Source organism: Tupaia chinensis, unplaced genomic scaffold (assembly GCF_000334495.1).
Source record: "Tupaia chinensis unplaced genomic scaffold, TupChi_1.0 Scaffold000067_1, whole genome shotgun sequence".
In the NCBI taxonomy this organism is placed as follows: domain Eukaryota; kingdom Metazoa; phylum Chordata; class Mammalia; order Scandentia; family Tupaiidae; genus Tupaia; species Tupaia belangeri.
This window is the reverse complement of record NW_006159526.1, coordinates 2,090,468-2,102,632: the sequence shown is the minus strand read 5'-3', so window position 1 is coordinate 2,102,632 and position 12,165 is coordinate 2,090,468. Positions and strand designations below refer to the sequence as shown.

The 12,165-nt window shown below is 41.7% G+C and overlaps 1 protein-coding gene across 4 annotated transcripts in view; it reads right to left on the bottom strand.

The window, feature by feature from the left end:
* The window catches only part of LOC102472333 (zinc finger protein 227), a 21,783-nt gene extending 10,070 nt beyond the window's left edge, over window positions 1-11,713 (bottom strand). Inside the window, exons 1-6 of one of the 4 annotated variants that reach the window (XM_014582931.2) lie at window positions 11,646-11,706; window positions 11,259-11,293; window positions 11,004-11,166; window positions 5,268-5,326; window positions 4,296-4,357; window positions 2,723-2,849 (exon numbers count right to left, since the gene is read on the bottom strand). In XM_014582931.2, coding sequence (XP_014438417.1) covers window positions 2,723-2,849; window positions 4,296-4,355 — 187 coding nt within the window. In that variant the 5' untranslated portion in view covers window positions 4,356-4,357; window positions 5,268-5,326; window positions 11,004-11,166; window positions 11,259-11,293; window positions 11,646-11,706. The other 3 variants (XM_014582936.2, XM_006142051.3, XM_014582940.2) reach the window with 3 other exon arrangements.
* Window positions 11,714-12,165: the final 452 nt, after the last annotated feature.

The following is a 12,165-nucleotide window of genomic DNA, read 5'->3' as shown; positions in this document are numbered from 1 at the left end:
ACACTGGTGGCTAGTATGAGTTTAAGCCACCAAGTCCAGGACTTGAACCACAGTCGACTACATGGGAGTCCAGCGACATAGCCATTACTCCATCTCCTGGTCCCTTTTTTAAAAAAAAAAAAAAAAAAAAGAGATTTTTAGTGTTCAGCAAGTGCGTTCACGAGAGAGAAAGACAGGAGTGAGAAATCACCCCCTGGGGGGATGACCATATTGTAATCCCCTCTCCTCCACTTTCCTCTTGGGATTTTAGGCATGCACGCACACACGCACATGTAGCCATTGTGAGTTTCAAGTTTCTGGATTCAGGATTCAAACTGTGATCAGCCATGTAGAAGTCCAGTGATGTAACCATTCTGCCATCTGCTGGTCTCCTTGATAAGGAATTCTTTTTTTTGACACCAAGAAAGCAAGAAGAATATAGTCTCAAAATATTAACAGTTTTTACACTACATAGTTGTGTTTTTCTCATTTTACTACATATAATTAAAACTTCAGAGGCTGGCAGGTGGCATGGTGGTTTAAGGGTGCTGGACTCCCACATGGTCGACTGTGGTTCAATTCCCGGACCTGGTGGTTTGCTTTCTCACTTTCTCTTTCTCTCTCTCTGGTCAAATTAAAATAATTAAATAAATAAAGTTAAATAAACACTAATTCTTTAAAAAAAATTGTCAAAAATAAATAGTTCTTCTCTGAGGTCTGGCATTTGAAGACTACTAGATTAATTAATTGTGAGCATGAAATTAAACAGAAAATCATAAGATGGTATAACAGAAAGTGATTTTATGGTGCTGCACAGGAAGTATCCTGGCATGTGGAAAAGACTCTTCTCTGTCATCAAAAGGCTATTCTATTGCCAAAAGTGGCAAATTACCAATCTTCATCAAGCATTCAGTAGATACAACTGATTTTTCTATATCAGCTTGTATTCTGCAACCTTACTGAGCTCATGTATTAGAGCTAATAATAAGGGGTATGTGTGTGTATTCTTCACAGTTTTCTAAACATGACATGTCATCAGCAAACAGAGCTTTATTTCTTCCTTTCAAATCTGGATGCCTTTATTTCTTTTTCTTGCTTAATCATCTTGGCTAAAACCCTCAGCAGAATGTTCATTAAAAATAACAAGAAGAAACATCCCAGTTTTTTTATTGTTGTTCTTGGAGAGATTTTTGCTATGGGGCGCATGCGTGCACTTGCCATAAAGACAGAGACAGACAGACAGACAGACAGAAAGTGAGAAAACCCCCCCTCCGGGGGGGATAGTCACACTGCAATTCCTTCTCCTCCATTCTCCTCTCGGGATATTGGGCACACACGCACACACACCCAGTGTGAGTTTAAGTCCCCGGGCCCAGGACTTTCAGCTTCATGGGAGTCCAGCAACACAGCCATTACGCCATGTGCTGGTCCCAACATCCTAGTTTTATACCTGTTCTTAGGAGGAAAGATTTCATACTTTTACATTAAACAGATGTTAGCTATTAATTTTTTTTTTTTGGGGGGGGAGGGTTTTGCTATAGGGCGAGTGCACTGGTCTGAAAGACAGAGAGAGACAGAGAGACAGAAAGTGAGAAATCACACCCCGGGGGGGTGGCCATGCCACAATCCCTTCAGCAACATAGTCATTACACTAACTGCTGGTTCCATTAGCTATTTATTTTTCATAGGTGATGGATTTTTCATAAAAAGGAGGTATGGGGAAGTAAGACTTTAATGGTGGTCTTGTAAGAGTAGGCATCTGACAGGGCAGATATTGATAAGGAATTTTTGATTAAAGAATTATTTTATTTAAATTTATCTATCTATCTATCTAAATGTCACCAGACTATCTATTTATTTCAATGTGATCAGAGAGGGACAGAGTGAGAGAGAGAGAGGGAAAATGAGAAAGCAAGCCACTAGGGCCAGGTGCAGTTGGCCATGTGGGAGTCCAGTAGACTTAACTAGTGTGCCACCTGCCAGCTCCAGGAATTAATATTTTCTTTATTTTTTTTAAAATTAATTTTGTCATGTACTCACCAGAGTTAGACAAAAAGAAAGGGGTAGAGGGAACCAGCAGTTAGCGTAATGGCTGTGTCGCTGGACTCCCACGTAGCCAACCGCAGGTCAAGTCCCGGACCCGGTGGCTTAAAACTCACGCCGGGCGCGTGTGCGTGCGTGCCCAAGATCCTGAGAGGAGAATGGAGGAGAAGGGATTGCGGTGTGACCATCCCCCTGGGGGGTGATTTCTCGCTTTCTGTCTCTATGTCTCTCTCTGGCTGGCTGGCGAGCACACATGCCCTATAGCAAAAAACCTCTCCCTCCCCCCCCCGAAAAAAAAAAGAAAAGAAAGGGGTAGAGAGGGAGAGAAAGTGAGAAAGCATCCCTCATGGGGAATAGTCATGCTGCAATCCCTTTTCCTCCCTGTTGGGATTTGGGGCACATACATGTACATGCCCAGCATATTTTTCAAAGGTGCCAGAGCCAGAATTTGAACTATACAGCCAGCCATATAAGATCCAGCTCCTTTAACCACTAGGTTACAGGGCCAGCCTAGAGAACCAGTTAAATCAGAGAATTTTGCCTGAGCAGAAAGACCAGAAACATCTATCCCTGTTGTCTGAGAGATTAGAAAAACTGCCATCTTCAAAAGTCAGGAATCACAGATTCCAAAGCCTTGAACAACTGAGCACACAAACCCTCAAAGGAGTTGAAATTCAGTATCAGGGCGGTATGTCCTTACCTACTGCAACCAAGTTCTTGAAATTCTCCACCATCACTTCTTGGTACATCTTCTTCTGGGTAAGGTCCAGCAACTCCAGCTCCTCCTTGGTAAAGGCCACAGCCACGTCCTTGAAGGTTACTGCATCCTAAAATGTAAAACACACGTGACCTTAATCTTTTTTTTTCTTTTGTTGGAGAGTTTTTTGCTATAGAGCGCATGCACTCGCCAGAAAGACAGAGAGATAGAAAGTGAGAAATCACCCCTCAGGAGTAAAACTCTTCAATTTAGAGTTTCTAAAACTTTAAGGACAAATAATATAGAATTCTACCAGAATAACCCACAAAGGCTATATGTATAAATACTTTTTAAAAAAGTATCGCATTTACTTTAGTTAAATTCTTAAATTCTCTAAAATCTGAAATAAGGAAAAATTTTGTTTTTTTAAAGGGCATTTCAATGGAATATGATACAACCACTTAAAATGCAGGTGTTACAATTAAGTTAAGAAAGCACATTCAAGGGAACCAGCAGTTAGCGTAATGGCTATGTCGCTGGATTCCCAGTCGACTGCGGTTTGCGTCCCGGACCCAGTGGCTTAAACTCACGCCGGGCGCATGTGCGTGTGTGCCCAAGATCCTGACAGGAGAATGGAGGAGAAGGGATTGCGGTGTGACCATCCCCTCTGGGGGGTGATTTCTTGCTTTCTGTCTCTATGTCTCTGTCTGTCTGGCTAGCGCCCACACCCTTTAGCGAAAACCTCTCCAAAAAAAAAAAGAAAGCACATTCAGAATTTCATTTATTCCACTACTGAAAATACACAGTTATAAATGCACATGAAGTAGCCAGCAGGTAGCATGGTGGTCAGGCACTAGACTTCTACATGGGTGACCATAGTTCGAGTCCCAGACCTGGTGGCTTGCTTTCTCACTTTCCTTCTCTTATTCTGTCTCTCTCTGATCAAACTGGAAAATAATCATCATAAATAAAGTTAAATAAAATAATTCAAAAAAAAAAAAAAAGCACATGAGGGGCCAGCAGTTGGCGTAATGGCTATGTCGACCGTGGTTGAAGTCCTGAACCCGGTGGCTTAAACTCACACCAGGCACGTGCATGTGTGTGTCCAAGATCCTGAGAGGAGAATAGAGGAGAAGGGATTGAGGCGTGGCCATCCCCCCTGGGGGGTGGTTTCTCGCTTTCTGTCTCTTTGTCTCTCTCTGTCTCTCTGGCAAGTGCACAAACCCTGAAAAAGTACATGATAAAAGGAACATAGGAAAGTGAACAGTTTGTAAGTAGCTAGCTAGTTGGGTGCACTTTCTACCTTTTCAAATTTCTATTATTTTTTCAAAGATTATTTTGTAAAACATTAAAGGTGATAACTAAAACAAAATGCATGTACACAAAATGCATTGGCTATCCATTTTCTATTGGGTTGTTGGGAAAGTATGACATATTTTTGCATAGAAAAATGGAAAAATACATCATGACTTTCCTGACAACTTATTATTAATCTTCCTAAAGAAGAGAAAAAGGATTTGTCCAACCTTTGAGAAATAAACACATCTTAAGAGACATGAAAGAACACCTTACTTACCTGGAACTTGGTCATTTTCTCCTGCTTCTTCTGGGAAAGGTCAGAATCTTGAGAAGGCATAACTGGGTAAGACCAAAGAAACCATGAAACACAGGTCAGAGCTGCCATTAGTTCCCATGGATCTTTGTGGAAACTATTCAGAGTAGCCCTACATTCAGACAAATGTACCTACATGCAGATTGGTAACCACTTCAGGCTAGATCCTAGCTACTAGTAGCTGGCTCATTGTCACTGGGCGGTGAAAAACTTGCACAACCAAATGTAGTAGCCCTACTACCAGGATTTTTTATCACATGGATAGTAGGAAATGACAGGTGATATAACAAAATGTGGGCTTTAAAAAAAAAAACCAAAAAACAGTGAGCTCTAGAATCAAGTTCCTTGGTTTTATTTCTAGAAATTATACCATCTGTGTAATATCAGGGATAGTAAAATAAAAGGGGGGGAAGAGCCAGCAGGTGGCTTGGTGGTTAAGGTACTGGACTCCCATATGGCCAGCCATGGTTCAAGTCATGGACCTGGTGGCTTAGTTTCTCACCTTCTCTCTCTGTCTTTCTGGTGGGTGCATGTACCCTACAGCAAGTACCCTATTTAATTAACTAATAAATAATAATAATATTAGTTAATTAAATAAATATTCTTTTATTTATCTATTTTTAAGAGAGATTTTTGCTATAGGACATGTGCATTCACTAGCGGGACAGAGAAAAACAGAGACACAGAACACAAGAACTCACACATACACACACACACATACACACACATACACACACACCCAGAGGAATGGCCACACCAAAATCCCTTCTCCTCCATTCTCCTTTCAGGACTTTTAGTATACACACACACACACACACACCCAGCATGAGTTTCATATGCTGGCCTCAAAATAAATATTCTTTTTAAAAAAACTCTGTGCCTCACTTCTATCTTCTGTACAATGAGATTAGGATAAGAATCATAAATTGTACCTACCTTAGGATTAAATGAGTAAATGGAAAGTTCTAAGAACCAGGAGTTCCTCTATCTTGTAACTACAAAAAAGCAGATAATACTTTACATCATACATTGTATTTGCAAATACTGTTCTCCTCTGAAAAGTTACCTTTAATTTCTTAGAGTCTAATTCTGAGTTACAATTTCCTCTTAGAAATTTGTTACCCAGTTAGCAATATTTTGTTGACGCTGGTGTCAGTTTTCTGAAAAGTATAAATTTCTGGACAATTTACTTCATAAAATTATAAAACTCATTGGTAAATCTCTTTTATCCTATGTGCATGGAGATAATAGAAAAGAAGATAAAGACACAAAACAAAAATCGAGAAACAGAGAAGATAAACTGGGAGGCTCCAATATTTGTCTACAGGAGTATGAGAAAAAGAAAATGAAGGAAAAGGCAGAGAGAACTTATTTCAAGAGATAACTGTTGAGAAAAGACATGAGTCAGGGGGACCAGCAGTTGGCGTAATGGCTATGTCGCTGGACTCCCACGTAGTCGACCGCAGTTTGAGTCCTGGACCCGGTGGCTTAAACTCATGCCGGGCGCGTGTGTGTGCGTGCCCAAGATCCCAAGAGGAGAATGGAGGAGAAGTGGTTGTGGCGTGGCCATCCCCCCTTGGGGGTGATTTCTTGCTTTCTGTCTCTCTGTCTCTCCCTGTCTGTCTGGCGAGCGCACACACCCTACAGCAAAAAAACATCTCCAAAAAAAAAAAAAAAAAAAAAAAAAGACATGAGTCGGGCACCAGCAGTTATGTCGCTGGAATCCCACGTAGTCGACCGCGGTTCAAGTCCCAGACCCGGTGGCTTAAAACTCATGCCAGGCGCGTGTGCGTGTGTGCCCAAGATCCCGAGAGGAGACTGGAGGAGAAGGGACTGCGGCGTGGCCATCCCCCCTTGGGGGTGATTTCTCACTTTCTGTCTCTCTGTCTCTCTCTGTCTGTCTGGTGAGTGCACGCACCCTATCGCAAAAAACTCTCCAAAAAAAAAAAAAAGAAAAACATGAGTCAGATACAAAATTTCTGAACAGAATAAATAAAAATAAATATACTCTTGGTCTAGCTGTGGTAGTATGTCCTGGTCTATGCTGCTACGTGGTAAGCTGAGGCAATGTGGGAGGTCTAGATTTGATTCTCAGTCCAACAATCTAAAAGCCTGCTAGTAGTGGTTTGTGGCTGTAGTCCCAGCTACTAGGGAGACTTGAGTCAGGAGGATCACAACATAGCAAGATCTTATGTGAAAATTAAAAAAAAAGAAAGAAACTCCTAAACACAACAAATCATAGTCAAACTCAATAATGCAAATGAACTGAAAGCAAGAGCAATCTTAAAACTCCCAGGAAGAAGATACAGTTTACCTTGAAGAAGAAACAAATAAATTGATTAAAATAGGAAAATAACGTAACAGATTGGAGACTTAAAACAACTAAATATCAGGGCCAGGTGATTAAGGCACTGGACTCCCACATGGCCAGCTGTGGTTCAAGTCCCAGGCCCAACAGCTTGAAAATCATGCCAGGTGTGTGTGCATGTGTGCCTAAAAATCCTGAGAGGAATAAAAAAAAAAGGACCATTATCCCCAAAATAAAGAAAATAACTGTCAATCTTGAATTCTATGAACAACTAAACAATTATTTTTTTAAGGAACTATTTAACTTTATTTATTTTTAAAAATTTGACCAGAGAGAGAGCACGTCCCCAGATCCAGGATTTGAACAGTGGTCAGCCATGTGGGAGTCCAGTGACCTTAACCACCATGCCACCTGCCAGCCCTTCAACTAAACAATTACTAACATGAGAAAAATAAAACTGAATGGAAAGAAAAAGTATAACTATGTAAACCCTAAAACCCTAAATGATCATAAAAAGCAATGATTTAAAAAAACTGTTAATACATTAGTAATATAATCATTTTCATTAAAGAAGATGAAGTATAATGGACAATTTTCTTTTAAAATTTTTTCCATAGGGCATATGTGTTTGGCAGAGAGAGAGAAGGAGAGAAGGAAAGCGAGAAATCACTCCCCAGCAGAGATGGCCACATCACAATCCCTTCTCCTCCATTCTCCTCTTGGAATTCAGGGCACACATGCACACACACTCAATATGTTTTTTCAGGCCACTGGATTTAGAACTCAAATGCATGGAGTTGGCCATGCCATGTGAGATCCAGTACCTTAACCTCCATGCCACCTGCTGGTGTAGTATAATGACAAATTTTGAGAGTAGTTTTATTTTCTTACAATATTTTTTTCAGAATGAGAATACATGCCGATTAAATTTAGTATTTACTGAGACATAAAATAAATCTTCCTTGTTTATTCTTTTATTTCTTCTGGGAAGAGGGAGAATGAATGAGGGTCCTGATTCTGGAATCTACCCCAAAGCCTTCAGTTAGCCCTGATCAGAGGCAAGAATATACCCAACATACTCAGAAAGGTCTCTGCACTTAACCTGGGAACTTTCCCATGTGGGACTGCCCCAGATAATCATTTTTAAAAGTTAAAAGGATGATACAAGACCATATAAATTCCAAATCAGCTGAGCACAAAGAAAAAGGAATAAACTGAATTGAAGACAAGATAGGAAAACAAAAGGAAGCAATGGAAAGCATGGTAAGTATGTGTGTGTATACATATGTACACATATACATACACATGTATATATACCTATGGTAGAAATATACATATATAGGTTGACAAGCAGATTATCCCAGAATGTATTAAAAAAAAAAATCCAACTACATTCTAAGGAATAGAGGGACCAGCAGTTAGCATAATGGCTATGTTGCTGGACTCCCACATAGGCGGTTCGAATCCCGGACCCGGTGGCTTAAACTCACACCAGCGCATGTGCATGCGTGCCTAAGATCCCAAGAAGAGAATGGAGTAGAAGGGATTGTGGCGTAACCATCCCCCCTGGGGGGTGATTTCTCACTTTCTGTCTCTCTGTCTCTCTCTGTCTTTCTGGCAAGCGCACACGCTCTATAGCAAAAACCTATCCAAACAAGAAAGAAAAAAAAGGAATAGAAGAAGAGATACTGGGTCAGCTGCTGGCAAGGTGATTTAAAGCAGCTAAATCTCACACAGTCAACTGCATGGTTCAAGGCCTGGACCTGGCAACTTGAAAAACACACCAGGAGAGTGTGCACAACATGCCCAAAATGCCAACAGGCACATAGAAGAGAAAGGATCACAATGTGGCCTTTCCTCTTGATGGGTGCTTTCTCATTTTCTCTTTCTTTGTCTAGCAAGCATATGACCCCTATAGCAAATTTTTTAAAAAAATTAAAAAGGAAGGAAAGGAAAGAGATAGTTTTGCAGCAAATGATGAAATTAAGTGTTACTTACATGAGAACTCACTACATTACTCTCTTTAGAGTTGCATATGCTTAGAAATTTTCATACGTAAAGGGAAAAAATCCTACACATGTCAAACCAGTTTTGAGAAATATTCTAATATATGTATACCATTACTAAAGAGAAATTCATGAAAGGGTTAGCAATTTTGGGGACCAGCAGATGGTGTAATGTTTATGTCCCTGGACTCCCATGTAGTTGACTGTGGTTTGAATCCTGGATCTGGCAGCTTAAAACTCACACCAGGTATGTGTATGTGCCCATAGCAAAAATCTCTCAAAAAACAAAAAAAGTTTAGCAATTTTATATTATATGTAAATTTTTTTAGAGAGATTTTTTTCCTATGGGTGTGTGCACTCACTCGAGACAGAAATATAGAGATAGAAAGTAAGAAATCACCACCTGGGGGATGGCCACGCTGCAATCCCTTCTCCTCCATTCTCTTTCTGGAATCTTGGGCATGCACGCACACACACCTGGTATGAGTTTTTTGTTTTTGGTTTGTTTTGTTTTACTTTACTTATTATTATTTATTTTAATTTGACCAGAGAAAGACAGAGAGAAAGAGATGGAGGAAAAGTGTGAAGGTAAGTTGCCAGGCCCAAGGCTCAAACCAAGCCACTGATTCCAGGACTCAAACTGTTCGAGTGAGAGTCATCTACGTGAGAGTCCAGCAATGTAACAACTATGCCATCTGCTGGCCCCAAAATATATAATTATAAATTTTTCTTTATTTACTTTTATATTTTCTGAATTATCTATAACATCCACATCTAACAGAAATATACAAATTCACATATGTCATTTTTAATTGCCTAGTAGAATTTTAAAGATTTTTTTGACAATAGGGCATATACACTTACCAGAGAGAGAGAGACAGAGAGAGTGAAAGTGAATACTCACTCCCCAGAGGGGATGGTCATGCTTCAATCCCTTCCTCATTCTCCTCTCGGGATACTGGGCACACATATATGCCTACTGTGATTTTTAAGCCACCAAGTATAGGACTTGAACTGCAGTTGGCCATGTGGGAATCCAGTACCTTAACCACCAAGTCACCTGCTGGCCCCAGTAGAGAAATTTTTTAAAAGAATGTTTGAATTGGGACCAGCAGATGGCGTAATGGCTATGTCTCTAGACTCCCATGTAGTCGACCGTGGTTCAAGTTGCAGACCCGATGGCTTAAACTCACATTAGACATGTGTGTGTATGTACCCAGGATCCCGAGAAGAGAATGGAGGAGAAGGGATTGCAGTGTGGCCATCCCCCTGGGGGGGTGATTTCTCGTTTTCTGTCTCTCAATCTCTCTCTGTCTTCCTGGTGAGCACATGTGCCCTATAGCAAAAACCTCTCCAAAAAATAATAATAATTACTGAAATGAATTTTATTTCTTCTTTTAATTTGCTAAAGGGCATGTACACTCATGAGAGACAGAGAGAAAGTAAGAAAACAAGCAGCCAGGTCAAGGACTCCAACTGTGGTCAGCCACGTGGGAGGCCTGTGCCTCAACGACCATACTACCTGCTGGCCCCAAAAGGGGGGAAAAAGGTGAAATTAATTTTAGCAATGTCTTTTTTAACCCAATTATCCAAAATATTATCATTTCAACATGTAATCAATATAAAAAATTATTAATGAGCCATTTTCCTTTTTGGGGGCAGTCTTTAAAATTCATTGTGTATTTCCCACTTAGAGCACATATGGACTAGCCACCTTTCAAACTGTTCATAAAACACAAGTGGCTTATAGCTACTGAAATAGATAGTGCACCTCTAAATGCACAATCATTACTTCTCTTTTAGAATATAATTTATTTTATTTGACATAGAATCAAATGAAATAAATGAGATACTTTAGGATTTTATTTTTAAATCCAAAACTTATCATTGTCGTTTACAAGGTCTTCCACAGTGATATCTCCACCTACCTTCCCAGAGCTGATTTCAAATGACTCCCATGTAGCCAAATGGATTACTATTTGTGATAACTGAAGGTAAGTATAGCATTAGGATTAAAAAAAAAATGACTGCTTGGTTCAATTCCATATCCATGTCTTAATATGAAATTGAATGACTCTGGAAAAATAACTTACACTCTCTCTGCCTCACCTTTTTCACCCTTAAAATAGGGATTAATAACAAGACCTACTTCAATATGCATTTCTTCGAAGTGGGTGTTGAAACCAGTGTGGAAAGATGTTATCAACAGCATTTATTTCTGAATCTCTCTCCTTCCCATTCTCACAGTTATTCAACAAATGATTTGATTATTTTCTTAGTAGTCATTACTGAGAGAAAGAACCCCGATTAACTGGGAAAAGGGAATTTCAGAACAGAAAGTAGGTTCCGTAGCAATACCTGGGGCTCTGCTATGAGAAGCCACAAAGTCCCTCCTTCTTCCTCTTTCCAGATTCTGGGGTGGTGAAGAAAAGGATGCGGTGAGATAGCGCGACTGTGTCTCTCTCCGGGATAAACTGCAGTGGACATCCCTAGGCACGGGCGAGGAGTGACTCAATTCTTCCTAAAAAAAAAGATGAGTGCAAGTTCGGTAGAGCTCGGTCTCCTGCAGGATGTGAAGAGGGTCACCGCACTCTCACCGAGCCCTGACCTTACCTCTCTCTTCACTGGAGCTCCCAGTAATAAGAGCGCTGGGGAGGGAAGACCGGTGTCAACAGCAAAAGCCAACCCGTTAGCAGGTGCCACCACCGTTCTTAGCTTTTGACATGTATCGTCTCGCTTAATCTAGTCACAAACCGTCCCAGCAACTACAGACGACGAGACTAGAGCGCCGAGAGCAACCGCTGGGTGTGGGTTCTACCCGCAGAAGCAGCGGCGCGGCGCGGTGAGGGGAGGCGGGCTGAGGGGGGTCCACGCTTCCGCCCTCCGCCTCCGAGCCTCGGCCCCCGGCGCCGCTTCTCCTTCCTAAGGCTGACGGCTACGTAGGCACGGGCCCCAAGCTCAGGCCGAAAAGGCTTCCGAGGAGTCGCGGCTCGGACTCACCTCCAGGACTAGAAAGATGGTGGCGGCCTCGCTTTCCCGAGGCGGAAGTGGCCCCGTCTAACCCGGAGGCCGGAACTACACTTCCCAGAAGCCCCAAAGGGAACCAGCGCCACAGTCTCGCGCTCCTACGCAACTGTTTCCGGACGGAACTCCTGTACCCTCTGGTGTTTCCGGGCGGAACTCCTGTACCCTCTCGTGTTTCCGGACGGAACTCCTGTACCCTCTGGAGGGGGAAAAAAAGAAAGGAAAACGTAAAAGCAGACTGCATAGTCTCGCAGCTTCTGGACTACGACTTCCTGAAGTCCCTTTATGCCTACATAACATTTTTTTTTTTGAGAGGTTTTTGCTATAGGGCGCGTGCACTCGCCAGACAGAGACAGAGAGAGGCAGAGAGACAGAAAGCGAGAAATCACCCCCCAGGGGGGATGGTCACGCCGCAATCCCTTCTCCTTTCTCCTCTGGGGACCTTGGGCACGCACGCACACGTGCCCAGCGTGGGTTTTAAGCCATCGGGTCCGGG